General features: G+C 32.5%; 1 protein-coding gene across 1 annotated transcript; it reads right to left on the bottom strand.

Annotated features, from left to right (window-relative positions):
• Nucleotides 1-9,390: 9,390 nt before the first annotated feature.
• Nucleotides 9,391-18,888, bottom strand: LOC141719125 (uncharacterized). The gene is made up of 5 exons (XM_074521506.1): nt 18,815-18,888; nt 10,591-10,870; nt 10,406-10,497; nt 9,909-10,186; nt 9,391-9,800 (listed from the first exon to the last, which is right to left on the bottom strand). The coding sequence occupies exons 1-5, from the start codon at nt 18,886-18,888 to the stop codon at nt 9,391-9,393; spliced, it is 1,134 nt and encodes a 377-aa protein (XP_074377607.1).
• Between the last annotated feature and the right edge of the window lie 3,106 nt (nt 18,889-21,994).

The raw sequence follows: 21,994 nt of genomic DNA, 5'->3' as shown, positions 1-21,994 counted from the left end.
AATTGGAAAATTTAATAATTGATCAAATGAGATTTAATTGATTATAAATTAATTAAGAAAAAGTTTTTAATATTATTAATTAAGAATTTAATTTTTGGAAATTAACTCAAGTGAGAAAATTATTTCTAATGTGTTTAGAAAAATGATTAATAATTAAAAGGTATTTTAATTATTAGTGAGAATAATAAAGGGTTAATAATAATAATATTTTATGGAAAAAATTTCAGCTGAAATTTTTTCCTATAAATATACTATTATAGACCCAATTTTTGCCTCAACCAAAAAGATTTACAAAACCCTAATTCTCTCCATCTCCTCCTCCTTCATTACATCGTTTTCTTGGTGGATATCGGTGGAGTGCTTCACACTTGAGGAGCAGCTGCTAAGGATCTCTGTTCATCATTTTTGGATCGCCATTAAAGACCTCCATCTTTCCATTAACGTAAACCTTCTTAAGGTAAACATACTGAACTACAAATTAAATATTATTTTTCGCATGGATCCTGCGGAGGGTTTCATTTTTTTAAGATTTAAATTTACGTTTTCGTTACGTTTATGTGCTAAAATATACTGATATATACATGATTATGTAATCTGTATATATACTGATATATACATGATTTATGTTTATTCTAATTATGAGAATCATATTAGATACGGATTCTGAATTGGCTGCTGCAGATTTGTTGAAATCTGGGTCTGGTCTCCGATTTACGCAAACGAATACCCTATTCCATAGGTAAACGAGCGTCTAAATAAAACTGATAGCTAAAGCTATCATCGATTCGTCTGTAAGGCGTTTGACATCGTTTACTGCCCATTAACAGTGATTCTTGTTTTTCTAATTTGATTCTGAACTACGAATTAAATATTATTTTTCGCATGGATCCAGCGGAGGGTTTCGTTTTTTTAAGATTTAAATTTACGTTTTCGTTGCGTTTATGTGCTAAAAACCCTTCAATCATTTGTTCTTAATTTGCATATACGTTTATATATTATGTCTTCTCTTTTCAGATCTAAACATCACTTTGTTTTCTCTGTTTACTGTGTATCTTCTAACATATTGCTTCAACGCCATCTTCGCCCATCGCTTCACTCGCCGCACTCCCAGTCTCAACAACGCCGCTCGTTTCCTCCGCAGCGCCAGTAGTCATCGCCTATACACGAAGCATCTATGCGCGTCTGCGAATCAGCAACGAAGCAGATCGAAGAGCGGCAGAACGATTGGGCGTACTCGAAGCCCGTGATGATTCTTGATCTAATTTGGAACTTAGCATTTGACGCAATCTCGACTCGCGTTATGATTATAAGCTGGAACGAGGCTCTTGAGGTGCCGTTGAGGCTTTGGATTGTTGGATATGCGGTGCAGTGTGTGATTTATATGGGTTGTGTGGGTTTGGAGTATAAAAGGAGGTGTTATCAAGTTAGGGTTTTTGAAGGGGAAAGTTTGAATCCCGAGGCGATGGAGAGTGCGGTGGAGTTTGGAGTGGAGGTAACTCGAATTCGAATTACGAAAGTGATGGAGACTACGTTTCGCAGAGTAATCAGTTCGATGATGATACTAGGCATTGTTTTATTTTTGTGTTTAGTTGTGAATTCATTTTAATAAGTCTGATTACAACGACACGGATACAACCTCTGATTGTGCTTATGTTATTGTTGTATAGAAATGGACAAAAAAACAGAGAAACTAACTCGGCCAAAACAAACTTGGTCGGCGCTTTTTCGCGGTTACCGGAACACGAACGAGACCGGAAAATGGTTTCCTGATTAATAATCATTATAATTTTTTTTTAAATGGTGTTAGTAAAATGGAACGAATACAGTTGAATTTAGAATTGTATTTTCAATCAGATACGGTCGAATTCACGATTTATGCGGACTTTTGAATTTTTTCAGAATATTCAATTTTTTGAGTGGGAATTTCAAATTTCAAACGAAAATTTAAATTTGACCGCCCTCTGTGGAAATTTTTTGGTTGAATTTAAGCGTTCATAATTATTCGGTCGTAATTAGCCGGTCGAATTTAGTTAAATACGACCGAACTCCTAAATTTGACTCCCTTTATTACAACCGATTCAAAATCGGCCGAATTTAATTAAATTCGACCGCGCGCAGTTGAATTTAGCTAAATTCGACGGATTTTTTTGGTCGAATTTAGCCTTTTTTCTTGTAGTGTTCACAAGGCGCGCCCCGTGAAGGAAAAGGGCCCTCTGGGAGCCTTTCGTCCCGAAAAACATGTCGAAGGTGTCGTTCTGTAGTCTTGCGGGTTATCCTCGTAGGGGAACAGTCATAAAAATCTAATGTATGCTTTGGGAGCCGTGTTTCTGGATTCGGCGCGTTATCCTCGACAGGAGACTTTGGGGTTATCTCGCACTTTGCACTGGGGGTCACTTGTCCACTAGTCTAATGGGTTATCTTTGTCGGGGGCAAGGATGTGCTTTGGCATTTGCGGTAAGTCACAACTATAGCTGTTGTTACGATCGATGGAAGTAGCGGTAGCGGATGCGGATATCCTTCGGTCGAGGAAGTTTTCTTGTTCGTGAAGTCCCGAAGTCATAACCGAGCCTTGGGCCTTTGTGACTAGGCCACATCGTCGGGCACTCCTAAAGCAAATCAATGTTCGAGTTATATAGGAAGTTGGTTCGACAACTCTTATTGGGCTGCGGAATGAGAAGTCAAGTTCATCTAGAATTCTTCTTCCCCAAGAACTATGTAGGGCTTGATCCTTTATAAAATGGAGTACATAGGCATATTGTAAGGGATTGGAAGCGAGAGCTCTATACGTCACCACCAAACACCCTTAATTCTGCTGTATCGATCTCAGCCCCGATTCATCACAGTCACCACACTCCGACGACTTTCACGGAGAAGGACCACCGCTGCAGATCTTAATTCTGATCGCGAAACTCAAATCTTTGTTAACCAGATTCCTCCGTTAACAAATTATATTTGAGCTGAAAGCCAAACTAGCTAACTCATTCGGACACTTGTGATTTACTACATAAGATTCAAACTGGGATCCAAACTGAGATGACAGAGGGCATTGCCAATGGACATTTAATTCGAATCCAGATAATAAAATCTCAAGAAACATGGTCAAACTACTATAAAAAAATCAAATAAGGATATAAATAAAAGAGAGAATTGCATTTTACACCCCTTAAATTTGTCTAATATTTAATTTTATATATCTACTTTCAGAAATTGCAGTTTGCATCTCCTTATTTGAAATTTAATAAAATTTTCACCCCTTTTCCCAAATTTTATCAATTTTTTAGCCCAAATTCTTGTTTTTAAAAATATATATAATCTATTCGTGAAAATAAAAGATGAGATATATAGTAAGAGACAACAACTACGACTATATATTTATGCAAAAGGGTGCATATTGAATCAGATTTTAGAACTAAGGGGATACGAACTGCAATTTAAATACATGTACAAAATTAAATATTGGAAAAATTTAAGTGGTGAAAAATATAATTCTCTCCGAATAAAATAGATAGACTTTTCTTCCTCATTTTTAAACTACCGAATTGTATTTGTAAATAATCACCAATAATCATAAAATCTAAAGCATTGTATTCCCGAAACAAATTCTTAGATTGTTACAAAGGCAATGGCATTAATTAGAATTTTTTTATACCAACACATGAAAATGATAACTTTTTTAGGAAAATGAAACAATCCAAATTTAGGTTAGCAGATGCACGGAGAAATGTTTCATTAAACACCTGAACTTTACATATTTTTTGAATGCAGGTCTGCCTTCCTATTATTCCGTAGGAAACAGTAAACACCGGTCATTGTTTAGATTTGTGCGCAATGGTTAACCAAGTCTTGTATAAATATTAAATACGGTACTCCCTTGTTTTTTTATGGTCACATATGCTTTCCTGGATCAAATTGAACAACTTTTTATCAAAAATTTAAGATTACTCTTATATTATTTAAAAATATTTAAAATCATATATATTAAAAAATTAACTATACCTATCTTTTATTTTAGTTTATTTATTTTTAAGATATTAATAAATTTCAGTAATTAATTTGACCGTACAAAAATCAAATAATACAATTAACAAAGGATAAAGGGAATATTTTAATACATGACACGTACATGATATGATTAACTTGCATTTTATAATTTTTGTCAGAAAAAACTTATAAATAATGAATTTGATTTGATTTTTTAAAAGTATTAAATAATTTATTTATTTCATTTTTAAGTTTGACCATATTACTTAATAAATATTTAGAAAAAAAATTTCAAAAACCCCCACAAAATACAAATACAAGTACGTGTAGTTTTCATTATTGTCTTGTGTATATATTAATGTGTAGAATATGAGTATAAAACACATATAACGTTTATATTTTACTAACGATTATTTTTTCATAAAACAACTCACCGGGTCAATTTTATTAAGAATATCAACATAATATCAAATTTAAAATACATATACATATATTTAATCACTCATATACAATATATTTAATATCCATTATTTGCATGATTAAGAATTTATTTATTTTATGATTTTAATTATAGAAACCATTTCCAAAGTATTCTTATTTAAAAAAATGAGTAAAATATATTTTAAATTAAGATATTGTCTAATTAATTATAAAATTCATGAGCAATAACCTATTTTGTGTAAAAAAGAAAAGACCAACAAACCAAATTTTATTCAAATTAAATTTATTTATCAAGATAATTAAAAATATGTAAGTAAATTGTGATTCATTAGTCATTGTAAAATTAACATGTTAACTTCACAATATAATGCTTTCTTATTTTTCTAATCCTCAAAAAAACCCAAGAAATTATAAGTATAAGTAAATATTATAAATATTTGTTATGAACTTTTCTTTTTAAAAATTAGAATATTATATTTTATATAATTTATATTTTCATTAATAAAGAGTATACTAGTAAATTATTTTTTTGGGGTAAAAAAATAAAATGATGTATTAAAAATATTATGTTTATAGGAAGAGTATATGAATAAATAAATTATTTTATATGTTGTACTTTTCAAAAATTAAGTTATATATAAATTTTTTCTAAAATGAAAGTTAAATATATTATGGGTTATGTATTAAACTAATATAATTTATACATCCAGGTATTCCTCTTCTACACGAAAACCTTGAGAAAGGGCTGATGTTGTGTACTTAAAAAAGGTCATTTGCGTAATTTACGTGAACTTTATTTATTAAAGTGAAGTTGACTTGCATTGAGAAACTATGTATTCTAAGTAGGGCTGAGTATTCGGTTCGGTTAACCGAATACCGAACCGAATTTACCGAAATAATTCGGTTCCGTTAACGTATACCGAACCGAATTTACCGAAATAATTCGGTTCGGTTACCGAACCGAAATAATTCGGTTTTTAATTCGGTTATGATATTTTGTGTTATTCGGTATTTCGGTTTTTTCGGTTTTTTTACCGAATTACCGAAATTACCGAAATATATATTATACTATATATATTTATATATATAAATATATAAATATATGTATTATATTTTTATTATTTTTCCTATTTTGCTGACCCAAGTCTTTTTTTAAGTTCAATTATGAGTTATCTATCCGCTATTTTGCTAGTGATGATATTTTCATCTCTTTTTTCCTACATATTTTGAAAAAAAGGTAATTGTCAAGGTGTAATTTCCGTTAACATGGAGAAGCAAATCATTAATTGTTCAATAAAAATAGCAAAATTTTTATCTTAAAATTCAATTTTCTTGTAATTCGGTTTTCGATTTTAACCGAAATAATTAATTCGGTTCGATAAATAACCGAAATTATTTCGGTTCACTAATCGGTTATGATTTTCCTCATTCGGTATTCGGTTTCTGAATAATATTTCGGTTCGGTTTCCGAATTACCGAATACTCAGCCCTAATTCTAAGCGTTATACAGTTTGGTTTACTAATATACTCTTTATAAATGAAAACGTTCGTTGTTTAAAATAAAATATGTATGAAATAATTTCAGTTTTTACATTTTTTTCACTTATTGTTCTTCTAGTTTCTTATGGGTTTTCCTACAAAGTTGAAAAAAAGACAACATTTTGGATATTAAAGAAAATAAGTAAAAATAAAATTTTTGACTAATTTCGATATTCGAAATTTTATTACTATATTTCCATAAAATAAACTCAAATTTCTTCTATACCCTTTATAATGATCAAATATCGAGGTGAAGTTGTACTATTTTTATATAATTAACATGGATATTATTTTGTTAATAATAATCTAAAATGAAATTGAACTTTTAAGTTATTTGAAAAACATGATATAAACATTCCTAATTTTTTAACTTAAAATAATTTAAACGTCTTAGACATAAATGATACTAAAATATAATATGGTGCCTCCTTGTTTTTTCTTGATTTTGAATTTATTTTATTGATTATAAGTAATGTATGTTAATGTAAATATTTTGTCTTTGGTAAGTTTCGAACGTACATAACAATTTGTTTCTTATATTTTTCAAGATATCTTGTTCTTCAAGTAATAATGCCTAAAAATCCATGTACAATATATTTGTAATAAAAAACTTGTTATGAATATATTGTGATCTCAATCATAATTTACCAAAATACCTTAATAAATTTATTAGATTTATTTAGTGTCTTTTGTAGATTTTTGACGGATGACCATAGTTATATATCCGTTAAAGGATTAGCTTGTATGAATAAGGTTAACTACTAGTAAGATATAAAAAATAGGAGGGTTATTTGTAAATATAAAATGTCTTTTAATTTTGTATAAGTAAAAGAGTGTCAATTGATATGGAACTCCAAAACTGCAATGGATGACTCTACAAGTTTCAACGGATAGGTCAATTCAACGGATATCGGTTAAATCTGTCAATGGATGCTATCAAAAAAGTTTTAACTGATGACCCCAATGAAACTTTAACGGATAATGAACAAGATAGCAGTTCATAGTGATTGCCAAAACATAGTCACATGGGTTGATAACAGGAATGTGGTTGCGGTGTTACAAGAAAATGAAGCATTTTCATTTCTATCCAAGACAAGCTCATGGATTGCATTGGACAGAGAAATGAAGAAATATGTAACTGATAGGAATATTATTTTTCTTGTTGTAATTTGCTGATATATAAATTAAGTGTAGCAAGTAACTTAGAACTAATAAATCAATTAGAACAACAAGTAGAAAGAAAGTTATATACTGAGAAATACTCTAGAGTTCTAAGTTGTAAAGATTACTTGTAAGTGTGCATTCTTACATCATAGACATTTCTTCAATATATACAACTTGGGGAAATACAAATCCACCAAAAAGTTTTTAAACTTGCGTTTACTTTGTGTTTATTGAATACTTTAAAAATTTTATTAGCATCCTTGCATATTCAAACACGGCTATATTTAGAAAGAATTTTTCAGAAAAGGAAAAAATGAAACCAAAATTTCATTTAAGCCCCACTTTTGTAATCTGTAATTCTGTTGTGGTATTATTACGGAATAACAAAATTTAAAGTCAATTGGGCATTTTAAAATATTATTAGGTTTAATTATTTATACCTAAATAATAATTTAGTTGATAAAATGTCAAAATATATAAAATAGTCATTTTTATACAAAAAATAATAATAGTTAAGTTATCAAAGTGTAATAATAAAAATTGAAAGTGAAGTCACTAATGACCATTAAAGTTTTTTGACGCAATGCAATCATTAAAAAATAATAGTTAATTAACTTAAATGGCAGCTATTATTAAACAATCATTTTTATGCAAAATAATAATATTTGAGGTTATCAAATTACAATTAAGCCTTTTTTTTAATTGTGAAGAATAAATTTAAATTTCTTAGTTGCATATTTCAATTATCTTGCGAAATTTAAATATAATTGCGATTGTTAATTTTTTTGAAGGAAAACAATTGTTTACTCGTGAGTTTTATTATGAATTAATTAATATCTCAATTAAAAAATATTTTTTACTCATTTTTTAAATAAACATACATTGGAAATACCGTCTCTAATAAAATCATATAGTAAATATATACTCTGAAATATTGAAATAATTGATAAGTGATTAAAAATAAGCATATATATACGGTTTTGAAATTGATATTATATTAATACTTTTAATAAAATTGACACACCGAGTTATTCTATAAGAAAATAAAGTTATTAAAAATATAATATCGATATACATAATATTAATTTGCAACAACTATTGGATTACAGTTAGAAAAATACAATGTAAATTTATTAGGATTTCAAATATTCATTTACCGGGATTTCAAATATTTGTTACATGGAAGGCTTTAAAGTAATACTATGACCAAACACATTTTAGCACAAATGAGGAAAACTTCACATAGGTCCATTTAATATGATTTCGAATATTTTCTTTATAAGAATTTTAAATATTAATTGGATAAAAGCATGGGTGGGCAAAATCATCAGAATATCATTTTTAAAATTCATATTCGACCCACGATTTTTTTTCATATCACTAAAATTTTATTTCTATTTTGTATCCATATTTTATTTAATTCGACTAAATCGGACCGAAAATCGAATTATCCTAATCCAATTTAAACTTGCATTTTAATATCTTTATAATTTATGAGACAATAATACATATTTGAGTTATGAAAATATTTTACAATAAACATCAATTCTAATTCTTGAAACACGATCAACAACGTTACAAATATGTATTAATTCGAAATTAATTAAATTTGAATCTTGATTTATTAATCCCGAAATAGAACCTTTAAGAATATGATGGCGTTGGTTTCACTCCTTATTTGATACTAATACTAAATGGGTTTCACTCCTTATTTGATACTACTACTAAATGGCATTTATATTCGTCAGATTAAGTGTAATGAAATAAAAATTGAAATAAAAGAAGTAAGGAAAAGAAACTGCAATTAGTTTATTTACTATTAGTTATCACATATTTTTATAGATAAAAAATTATTAGAAAAATAAAATATTATCAAATTCGGATATCTAATTTTATGAACAGTTATATGATTCGAAACCGAATTTATGTAAAAACAGAACGAATATCTAGTCCGTATTATTTGGATTGGATATCCATATTTTGGAAAAAAATTCAAACGAATATCGAATTAAATTTTCGGTTAATCTAATTTTTGAATTTCTATATTTACTATGGAATCGAAGGATTTTAAGATTAACGTAAAAAAACTTGCAATTAGCACTACCCGCCTTACGAAGAAACAATGGATGATTAAAAAATGTGATGTTGTCTTTTTTTAAATTACTCAAGATTTTCTTTCCAAAAGAAGGATTTGTGAATATTTTTTAATATCGTACTACGTAACGTACATAAGTGATTTTTTTTTGAACAAAACTTGCACTTTCATTACTCAGAACTCGCATCATACATGATTGAATCCAACACTTGTCGTGGAGGAGACATAAAATTCACATAACTATTTACCTCACAAGGAAAACGAGCCACCATATAGGCTGTCCTATTAGCTAACCTTCTAACATGTTTGAGGATTAAACCTCCTCTAGCTGCTATCTTCCTACGACACTCATCGAAAATATGCCCTAACTTCAGCTGGTACTGAGTGCCCTTATTGATCGCTTGAACAGCAATAAGAGAATCTGATTCCATACATATAGGAGCACAAGTTCTATCATTCAACCAGAACAATGTTTCATTAATACCAATAGCTTCAGCCTCTAGTACTGAAGCCTCACCACTGAACCTCATCACCTGCCCCCCTTTAAACTCTCCAGCCCGATCTCTTAACACCCACCCTACTGCAAACGAAGAAGCACCTTAGGTTAATAAAGCATCAACATTTAGCTTCAAGCTTCCCTCTTCAGGAGCCACCCACTTCGTATTCTCCGTCCTCCAGTTTCACAAACCTTTAGACCGTGACTGTAAAACCCTACCGTTAGCTTTACGCCAATAAGTGATTTGCTTTAGACTCCAATCCATCGCAAATTTAGAAGAAACCACCCTATTCTCCCAAACCTTCTTATTTCTGAAAAACCATATTCCCCATAAAATGACAGCAATAGTACATAGCTTTTCGACACTCTCTGAACTCATCTTGTCCAATAGCCACTCAGAAGCATCTTCCACCTCTTCCCTATTATCTTGAAGTCCCAACTGTTGCCAACATTGAGTTGCAAACTCGCACCTGAAGAAAACATGTGACAATTGTTCCACATCATTGTTGTAAACAGGACACTCAATTGAAATTGTATTACACCATTTCTGAAGAGCCACCCGAACTGGTAAGTTATTCCTACAGAACCTCCACAGGAAGAATTTTATTTTTTCCGGTATTCTCAGATTCCACTATCTCTTCCAACCCCCAGATTGAGCATTGTAACCTGGAGTCACATTCCTGACTTGCCAAGTCTGATACCCAGATTTCACAGTATACATCCCCTCTTTAGAATTTGTCCATGCCACTCTATCACACACATCGTACTGAGGAATTCTAACCTGCAAGATATGTTGAGCATCTATATCTTCAAAAACCTCTCTTACTTTCAGCTCATCCCATTCTTTCATTTCATGTTTAAAAAATTGGCATACCTTCGTATTTGAACTCAAACTATAGTCCCTTGCTTCAACTGAACGAGTTTGTTTCCTCTGTAACCAAGGATCTGAAAAAACATTAATAGTCTTTCCATCCCCTACCACCCAACGAAAGTCATTCTTCAACTCCTCTTTCGCTTTCCACAGGCCTGACCAAATAAAACTCGATCCTCCAGTTCTAGTTGCATTCAAAATATTACCATTAGGATAATATTTCGCCTTGAACACCCGGGCCACTAAAGAATTTGGCTGATAAATAAGATTCCATACCTGCTTTCTGAAAGGAATATGTCCTAAGTCCAATCATGTATTAGGATTTAGGAATAACTTTTATGTAATCTGTTTTGATTTCATTGATATTAATAAAGACTTATTTTGTTTTTATTACGGGCTTTATCTATTTAAGTGTTTAAATAAGATATACCATAGTTTAGAGTAAAGCTTTTTACGGATTATGATGAGATCATAATAGTGAGACCTAAAAAGATGATAACTCTGAACTTAAATAGTTCCTGGTCGTAGGATTACTAACTGGTAATTAATAATCCGCAAAGATCGGTACATACTATGCTTGCTTCATTATGAAGGATGTCTGTTCTCATAGATATTTGTGTGGTGACACTATAGCTAGTATGTAGGTGCTTATTATGGAATAAGTTTACTGAACATGACTCGCACAGCTGAACAACTGATGGAGTTCACTCACGTGTCAGCAGTTGTTCGCTTAGTGATAGTTGTACAAGTATCCTTAGACTTGAGGTCATCATAGTCATCTTGTGTACACTGAACTATGCTTTGATTTAGTTCTTAGTCTCCAGGGACAATTATTAGGGCTCTTCTGGGTATAGGAATTTGTACACGAAGATAGTGTATGATCAATAAAGGAACTACCCCTTCCAGTGAAGGAAGTGAATGTTCAAGGCTGATCCACTTATGCTAGTTCAGGAATCTCTGGCCAGAGTAAATGAAATTAGAAAGGAGTTTCTAATTTGCATAGAACTACGCATAGTAAATGATAAGCAAGTGATTAAATTAGATAGGCTTGACACGAGATCCATGCCTTGTATTTAATCGGGACATTGTAGGGTAGAAGGAGTTTATTGTACGGTAACTATTCACTAACAGGTTCTTGGTATTCTAAGCAGTGAATTCATATTATCCGGATAGTCGCGATATGTTGAGAAGCATCACTCACGATGTAGAATAAATGTGATTAATTAATTAATCATATTTAATAAATTAGAGAATTTATATAAATAATGATAAAATAGTTTTATTATTATTTATTTCTACTACCGGCTTAATATTGAACCTACAGGGTCACACCATAAAAAGAGAATGATTTATTGGTGGAGTAATTAATTAATAATGGCTAATAATTATTTATTTGTGAAATAAATAATTAATTGGCAAAATTTAATAATTGATTAAATGAGATTTAATTGATTATAAATTAATTAAGAAAAGTTCTTAATATTATTAATTAAGGATTTAATTTTTGGAAATTAAATCAAGAGAGAGAATTATTTCTAAAGTGTTTAAAAAAAGGATTAATGATTAAAAGGTGTTTTAATTATTAATGAGAATAATAAATGGGATAATAATAATAATATTTATGGGAAAATTTCAGCTGAAAATTTTGCCTATAAATACACTATTATAGACTCTATTTTATTCGAACCCCAGAAACCCAAAAGTTTCAGAAAACCAAATTCTCTCCACCTCCTCCTCCTCCTAAAAGTCGTTTTCTTGGTGGATACCAGTGGAGTGCTTCACACTTGAGGAGCAACTGCTAAGGATCTCTGATCGTTGTCTCCGAATTATTTTAAAAGGTTAGATTCGATCCCTCGAATTTTTATTCACGATTTATATGTTTTTATTTGGATTTTGTATGTGTAAAAGTGTTTTGCCATGCCTTGCTGCGTTAAAAATCCAATAATGGTATCAGAGCATAGTTTGTATGCATATAGATCTGTGGTAAAAATTTCAGAATTTTATGTGCTTGTATGAATTAATTATGATTTTTACAAGTTATATCATGGATTAATTTTTTCTGATGAAAAATCATTTCTCAGAATAATTTTGAATGTTGATCTGGGTTCTACAAGTGTTGTAAATCGTCTGGGTATTTTTTTCATAATTTTAGGATGTATAGATTTTTTATTATGAATTTTTGAAGTTGTTGCAATTAAATTCGTAATTAAATTAAGTCATATATATATATATATATAATTGTTTGTATGTATATATCTATCATATGCGTCTGCTGTCTGTGATTGTTACGGAGTAAAAGAAGACAGCAAAGCAAGGAGACAAAGCACATGTGATGTGCTGCGGCACAGAAAGACAGGTCTGACAGCACGGCGATCGAGGAAAAGGCGGCGACTGATAACAGGACAAAGGACCGCGCGTCGACCACACGCGCGTGGGGCTCACGCGCTGGCGTGCCACGCGCGGCGCGTGGAAGACACACGCTGGTGACGTCATGCTGACGTCAGCATAGGGGTTAGGGGCGCGTGTGGCGCGTGGGCGCGTGGGTGCGCGTGGGGGGATGTCTGACACGCGCCTGACAGCGCGTGTGCGCGTGGCGGCGCGTGGGACACCTTCTCGGGGCACGTGAGGGCGCGTGGAAGCTCAGAATTGGGCAATTTTGGTGCCGTTGGATTCGTCTTTTCGAGACGCTTCTAATGGTATATTATATGATATTTTATGAAATTGTTTCAAACTGTTTATAGCTAACAGAAGTGTTTTTAAGCTATTTTTAACTGTTTAAATTGCTTTTAAATACTTCATGTGATACATAGAGATGTATATTGCTTAGACGAATGTGCTAGATGATGTAACATGCCTACCTTGATGTTTATTCATGTTTATATATGTGATATATGCTTAGTTTATCATGCGATGATAGATTTAGGTGAACTTGAATGAATATAAGGCGTTTGTTAGACAACCTAGTATAGTGAAATTCTTTCATAACCTTAAGAATAATATTATGAATACAATCATGAGATTCTTGTGTTTGTGAAACACGTAATTGAATATGAATTTTCGATATGAGAGAAAGGATGATTCTGTCAATAACAGATTTCTATCTGTAAGAAAGGGTTATTAAGTGACGCCTCTTGACAATGTTCCACCCGATCTGGGAATCATCTGATTATTGATTATTGATTTGAAATATTTAATTTAAAAGGAAGAATCTCTTTATAATATGATTATGATTGTAACGTAATATAATCCCTCTAAAATTAAATAATATCAAGTAGTAATTGGCCAATGATACAACGGGCTTGTGTCGGTCATAGCCTTCCAACATGGTAGAAAGTAGTTCTTATTTTTGAATCATTGTCGTTTCGTCCCACAGCCGAGGGCTTTGATTTCGAAATAAGAAATACTTGTCTATTACATAGAGATGTGTACATTTAATAAGAATCTAAAGGTCGTTACGTGCCACAGCCGTGGGCCTTTGGGGACTGATTAAATTGTACGGAATGTTGGGTTTGACTTGACTTAGAATATTGAGTTTGTCGTGCCACAGCCGTGACTCAATTATTCAAGAGGCTAAAGTTTGATTAGGGAATAACATTAGATGTAATTGACAAGAGTTGTCTGCCTATTGAACATTACATGGCATTTCGTGCCACAGCCGGGGTTGTGTAATGGAATGTAGGATCCCTATTCCCACTAGCATTATGAATGCTTAATTTTTCATGTAGGGGGTTGAATAAATTAGGAAAACTAGTGGGAGCTACTTATAAATAAAGACCCGATTCATATAGTATTTTGAAATGAAATCGAATATTTGCTAAGTGTTGTTATGTGTTTATCATTTACAGATTTACTTTCTACGTTATGTCTTCTGCACTATCACTTAGGAGCATACTGGATGCTCACAAATTGACTGGTCCTAATTATGCTGACTGGCTTCGAAACTTGAGAATTGTTCTCAGGATTGAGAAGCTGGAATACGTGATTGACTCACCTAAGCCTACTGAACCTGCTAGTGATGCACATAATGATGAATATGTTGTGTATCGTAAGTGGATAGATGATGCAAATGTTGCTCAATGCATCATGCTAGCTTCCATGAACATTGAGCTACAGAAACAATATGAGCATATGGATGCTCACACTATCCTCATGCATCTACAAGAGTTGTATGATGTGGCAGGGAGGACAGCTCGATATGAGATATCGAAGGAGCTCTTCGGTTGTAGGATGTCTGAGGGATCATCTGTGAATGACCATGTACTTAAGATGATCAATTTGATTGAACGTCTTGGACAACTTGGTTTTGCCATGGATGGGGAGCTGAGCCAAGACTTGGTCTTGCAATCGCTTCCGAGTTCGTTCTCGCAGTTTGTTGTGAACTTTCACATGAATAAGTTGGATGTCAGCCTGCCTGAACTCCACAACATGTTGAAGACTGCGGAATCGAATTTTCCCCCTAAGAAGAGTTCTGTTCTTCTAATTGGTGAAGGTTCCAATCCTAAGAAAAGGAAGAGGAACTCTTCCAAGAAGAAGAAAGTAGGTGAGAAAATGCCGGTTCCACCAAAAGCTGAAGACCCCAAGAGCAAAGTTGTTTGCTTTTACTGTAACAAGGTGGGGCACTGGAAGAGGAACTGCAAGGTTTACCTTGCAGAATTGAAGAAGAAGGGTAGTGAGACTACCGCTTCTGATTCAGGTATGTTCATGATAGAAGTGAATATGTCATTTCTACTTGGGTATTAGATACCGCCTGTGGTTTTCATATCTGCAATTTGTTGCAGGGATCAAGGAGAAGTAGGACTCTTGAGGAAGAGGAGGTGATTCTACTGATGGGAAATGGAGCAAGAGTTGCTGCTAAAGATGTAGAATCATTTCATTTACATAGGCCTACGGGCAAGACTATTATTTAAAATAATTGTTATTTTGTTCCCTCGATTGTGAGGAATATTATTCCCATGTTAGACTTGGCTGGATTTTTCATTTATTATTGAGAATAATGAATGTTCTATTCTTAGAGATAATATTTTTTATGGACGTGGTGCTTTAAATAATGGTCTGTATATATGTGACATAATTTACTTCAGATTGAACAAACTAATAAAGGAAAAAGGGATGATGAAAATCTCACTTCATAGTGGCACTGCAGTCTCCATTTACTGGACATGGAGAGAGGGCTGTTGATTTGCTAGGAATGGTACACACAGATGTATGTGGACCAATGTCTACGCAAGCCATGGGTGGATTTTCATACTTCATTACTTTCATGGATAATAGATCTAGATTCAGATATGTGTTTGATGAAACACAAGTCTGAGGCCTTTGAAAAGTTCAAAGAATATAAGTATGAAGTGGAGAAACAACCAAACATAGTATTATAACTCTTCTATTAGATCGAGGTGGTGAATACTTGAACGGAGAGTTTCTGGATTATCTCAAAGTAAATGGTATAGTCTCCCAGTGGACTCCTCCAGATTAGTATCTGAAAGGAGAAATCGAACTCTGTTAGACATAGTTCGGTCCATGATGAGCTATGCAAATCTTCCAGTATTCCTATGGGGTTATGCATTGGAAACCTCAGCATATTTACTGAATAAGGTGCCTTCCAAAATCTGTTCCTCAAACTTCGTATGAGATATGGAAAGAAAGGAAACCGAGTCTTAAACATGTTAAGATTTGGGGATGTCCAGCTTATGTCAAGAAAGTTGACCCAGATAAGCTGGAATATCGATCCGAAAAATGTAGTTTTGTGGGATATCCTAAAGAGACTTTAGGGTATTAGTTTTGCACCGATCATCGGGTGTTTGTCTCCAGACATGCTACCTTCTTGGAAAAAGAGTTTATCCTTGAAGGAAACAGTGGGAGAAAAATTGAACTTGATGAAGTTCAAGAAGCACAAACTACTACGGATCAAGTGGAAACACCTGTTCTGACTGAACAACCTTTTGTGGAACAGCCCATTCATAGATCAGGGAGAGTGTCTCGCCAAACTGAAAGGTAATATGGCCTTGTCATTGAGAATGACAATGAGTTGTCAATCATTTGATGATGACGACCCTGTGACCTATAATGAGGCTATGAGTAGTGTTGACTCAGAGAAATGGCATAGTGCCATGAAATCCAGAATGGAATCTATGTATACGGTATACAAAAGATAGATTATAGCAGATGGCCAGGTGGAGACCTATAAGGCCAGGCTTTTGGGAAAAGGATTCAAACAAAGGCAATGGATTGACTTTGATGAAACTTTTTACATGTAGCCCTGTTAAAATCAGTTCGGATTTTGCTTGCGATTAATGTGGTTTAAAGCAAGCTTCTCGTAGATGGAACATCCATTTTGATGAGACAATCAAAGAGTTTGATTTTATCAAAAACGTGAATGAACCATGCGTCTACAAAAGGGTTAGTGGGAGCGCGATAACATTTCTTGTATTGTATTGAATTAGAGATGACACACATAACAACATAGCAGACCCACTCACAAAGCTACTTTTTGAAAGTCACTTTGATCGTCATAAAGATGAGATGGGTATTAGATACCAGAGTGATTGGCTTTAGTACAAGTGGGAGATTGAAAGGAATATGTCCTAAGTCCAATCATGTATTAGGATTTAGGAATAACTTTTATGTAATCTGTTTTGATTTCATTGATATTAATAAAGACTTATTTTGTTTTTATTACGGGCTTTATCTATTTAAGTGTTTAAATAAGATATACCATAGTTTAGAGTAAAGCTTTTTATGGATTATGATGAGATCATAATAGTGAGACCTAAAAAGATCATAACTCTGAACTTAAATAGTTCCTGGTCGTAGCATTACTAACTGGTAATTAATAATCCGCAAAGATCGGTACATACTATGCTTGCTTCATTATGAAGGATGTCTGTTCTCATAGACATTTGTGTGATGACACTATAGCTAGTATGTAGGTGCTTATTATGGAATAAGTTCACTGAACATGACTCGCACAGCTGAACAACTGATGGAGTTCACTCACGTGTCAGCAGTTGTTCGCTTAGTGATAGTTGTACAAGTATCCTTAGACTTGAGGTCATCATAGTCATCTTGTGTACACTGAACTATGCTTTGGTTTAGTTCTTAGTCTCCAGGGACAATTATTAGGGCTCTTCTGGGTATAGGAATTTATACACGAAGATAGTGTATGATCAATAAAGGATCTACCCCTTCCAGTAAAGGAAGTGAATGTTCAAGGCTGATCCACTTATGCTAGTTCAGGAATCTCTGGCCAGAGTAAATGAAATTAGAAAGGAGTTTCTAATTTGCATAGAACTACGCATAGTAAATGGTAAGCAAGTGATTAAATTAGATAGGCTTGACACGAGATCCATGCCTTGTATTTAATCGGGACATTGTAGGGTAGAAGGAGTTTATTGTACGGTAACTATTCACTGACAGGTTCTTGGTATTCTAAGCAGTGAATTTATATTATCCGGATAGTCGCGATATGTTGAGAAGCATCACTCACGATGTAGAATAAATGTGATTAATTAATTAATCATATTTAATAAATTAGAGAATTTATATAAATAATGATAAAATAGTTTTATTATTATTTATTTCTACTACCGACTTAATATTGAACCTACAGGGTCACACCATAAAAAGAGAATGATTTATTGGTGGAGGAATTAATTAATAATGGCTAATAATTATTTATTTGTGAAATAAATAATTAATTGGAAAAATTTAATAATTGATTAAATGAGATTTAATTGATTATAAATTAATTAAGAAAAGTTCTTAATATTATTAATTAAGGATTTAATTTTTGGAAATTAAATCAAGAGAGAGAATTATTTCTAAAGTGTTTAGAAAAAGGATTAATGATTAAAAGGTGTTTTAATTATTAATGAGAATAATAAATGGGATAATAATAATAATATTTATGGGAAAATTTCAGCTAAAAATTTTGCCTATAAATACACTATCATAGACCCTATTTTATTCGAACCCCAGAAACCCAAAAGTTTCAGAAAACCAAATTCTCTCCACCTCCTCCTCCTCCTAAAAGTCGTTTTCTTGGTGGATACCGGTGGAGTGCTTCACACTTGAGGAGCAACTGCTAAGGATCTCTGATCGTTGTCTCCGAATTATTTTAAAAGGTTAGATTCGATCCCTCGAATTTTTATTCACGATTTATATGTTTTTATTTGGATTTTGTATGTGTAAAAGTGTTTTGCCATGCCCCGCTGCATTAAAAATCCAATACTTTCCCAACATTGCTATATTAAAACCATACAGGTTTCTAAATCTCAAACCCCCTCTCATCTTCGACGCCCCCATCTTGTCCCAAGAAAGCCACCAGATACATCTAGACCCCGTTGAATTAGATTTCCACCAAAACCCATTCAACATTCGCTCAATTTCTTGACACAAACTCCTCGGAAGGAGAAAACAAGACATGGTGTATGAGGGTAACATTTGCGCAACGCTTTTGATCAACACAGCCTTACCCTCCCTAGAAAGTAATTTGTTTTTCCACTGTTGAATCTTCTTATACACCCTATCCTAAACATAACTGAAGACAGCTTTCTTAGAACGACCAATCAAGGATGGAAGACTTAGATACTTATTATCAGAAAGATCATTCCCAACACCATATAACCAACTATTGGTCATGACTCATTTGCTCTCAGTTTTCATACTACAATTTATATTTAAATTTTGGATATTTAAATCCTATTACCATTTAATCATTCAAAATACCATCTATTTTTTAAAAAAATTCTTCATAATCGAGCCAATTTTTAAATAAGATTAACTATCATGAATTATTTTTGGGTCGTACATCATAATTAAAACTTTAAGATATAAAATATAATTTCAATTAATTATTAGATATTTATGTAATATGTAATATGTTATATGCATAAAAAAATTATAAATTAATAAATATTAATCAATAAATAGTTAATAAAATAGAAATATTACAATTAATTTACTTAAAATATTAAAATAGAGTCGATTATTGTTAGGTAATGAATACAACACAGAAGGGGTGAATGTGTTTTGGTTATTTTCAAGACTTTTTTAGTGTTTGTTTCTTGGTTTACGAAACAGATTAGAAATGCAGTAATATTATGTTAACTGAAATAAAACAGTGCACACTATATTTCAAAACTCACTTAAATTTGTATTAAAATCAAACTAGTGTTTTGCTACGAATCTCTGGTTCTTTTTAAGTAAAGAACTCAACTTCTTCCTTGAGAGAGTTACAAGAAAAATTAGATCTGTTTGTGACAATTTTAAAAGCAACAGACCAGTTTACTTTATAGATTAGTAAAAACAGGTTTACACAAAATGCAATAAGATGTACTAAACCCTACTTTAAGTTATCTCTAAAGCTTTCCATTTCTGGCTCAGTGAATCCTTGCATATCCTGTTGATCTGTGACTTTCCTTTGTCAGTTAATCTTGGCCTTTGATCTTGTACTCTTCAAGCTGTTTTTGTAGACTTTTCAATCTAAGTAATTAGATCGTTTGTTGATTGATAATCTTGAATATTTAACTTGTCTGCATTCTGTACTTGAGCTTCATATCAGAACTCCAGTTGTTGTTATAGAGAACTACCATCTCGATAAGTATAATGGCTTATCGAGATCTCTTAGTTCTCTACATGTGTTTTGACTTGTCGAGGTCTCTGAGTTCTCGAGGTAACTTTGACTTGTCGAGGTCTCGAAAACTCTGTATGTAGAAATGACTTTTTGATATCTCTGAGATCTCTATAAGCATAATGACTGATCAATATCTATGAGATCTCTAATGAGAGAATTGACTTGTCGATATCTCCAATCTTCATGTCTTCACTTTAACTTGTCGATATCCCTAAGTTCTCTATCTACAAAGTGACTTATCGATATCTTCAATCTTCATTTGACTTATCGATATCTCTAGGACTTCTCGATAGGCCAATATGAACTTCTCGATAAGTCTTTATGGAGTACTCGAATGACTTCTCTAAATGACTTGATCTGTGACTTGTAGATATCTTGACTTAAAATATTTTTCTCAAAACAGATTTCTTCAACTTCAAACTTGTTCACAATTTCTCTGAGGCATGATCTTCTTGATCTTCTTCCAGAGTTTATTCTTAGGCTTGAGACTGTTTACAGAAAATACTCCAGTCTAATATTTGACTTTTTTACAGACTCAAATAATACAGTACAAAGTACAAATTTAGATTATCATACAATTAATTCTTAGGATTGTTAATTTGACTTAGTCTTGTTATGATACATGCATGTCTTGCATAACAATCTCCCCCCATTTATGAGAAGATTGTTTATCATAAATTCATGCCTGGTAACAAGACTAAACCCAAGTTACAATCAAATAATAAAGATTACATAAAAATGGACAGAGATACAAATACAACTTTTATACATTAGTCGATTACATGAGTTTTGATAGGTACATTCATTACATAAAATCCTCATAGCCTGGTTCCTTTCTGATGAGGTCTTTAAGATTTACTAGCACTTGAAGTTTTTCAATGATTTCAGTACCTCTTAGAGCTTTCACAAGCTTGAGCCACTCATCCAATCAATAACCATTCAGGTAACCAGCTCTAATCTTGAGTATCTGCCAAATTTTATATTCAAAAAGTGTCCATCCTTAGAAAGTCTGCTCAACCATTTTGCCTTAAACTCATTTGATCTTTGTTCAAGTCTTTCTAGTTCTTCTGCATACTTTATATCTTTTTCTTCCTTTTCAGCCTTTGCCTTTGCATTTATTTCATCCCTTTCTCTCACCCATACACACAGTACTGCCTTCCAAGCCCCTGTAATAGTGTCCTTATCCTTCATCAAGCTGATCATTCTTTTGAATTATGTGATTGAAAGTGTATCCATTAAGTTACTTCCAAGTAGAGTAAAGGTACCATCCTCATGATATATCCTGAATTTTATATAAGATACAACCCAGAGTTTGACTATTTCTTCAGCTAACTGTTGAAAGTACTCATCATCTGTGTTGCACCAATTTAGTGACAGAAAGTCAGATTGATTAAAGCAGTTCCAGATGGACCTTTCAGAAACTTGCAATTTCTTTGGTTTTCTTCCAACCAATTTGAAATGAATTTCGGTTGGTGGCTTGAATGAGGGTATGTTTGTGATTTTCTTCAAGGTGGATGGGCTAGTTGTGATTGATATTTTAAGTACGGTGTGTTTGCAGTTTGGTTGTACAAAAACTTGGGCTTTGAGATCAAAGATAGTTGAATGTTTGAGATTAAAGGTTTAGTGGCTTGAGCAAGTTGGATTTTGATTGACTGGACATTTTTCTTGGTTCCTGAATCATCTTCCATTTTCTTTCTTCTTCTCTCGTCACCTTTCTTCTTATCATCTCCCTTCTTCTCATCTTGCTTCTTTTCATTGCTAACAGTTGCCTTAGAA

This window comes from Apium graveolens, chromosome 4 (genome assembly GCF_009905375.1).
Source record: "Apium graveolens cultivar Ventura chromosome 4, ASM990537v1, whole genome shotgun sequence".
NCBI classification, from domain to species: domain Eukaryota; kingdom Viridiplantae; phylum Streptophyta; class Magnoliopsida; order Apiales; family Apiaceae; genus Apium; species Apium graveolens.
This window is presented reverse-complemented; position numbering and strand designations above follow the sequence as displayed.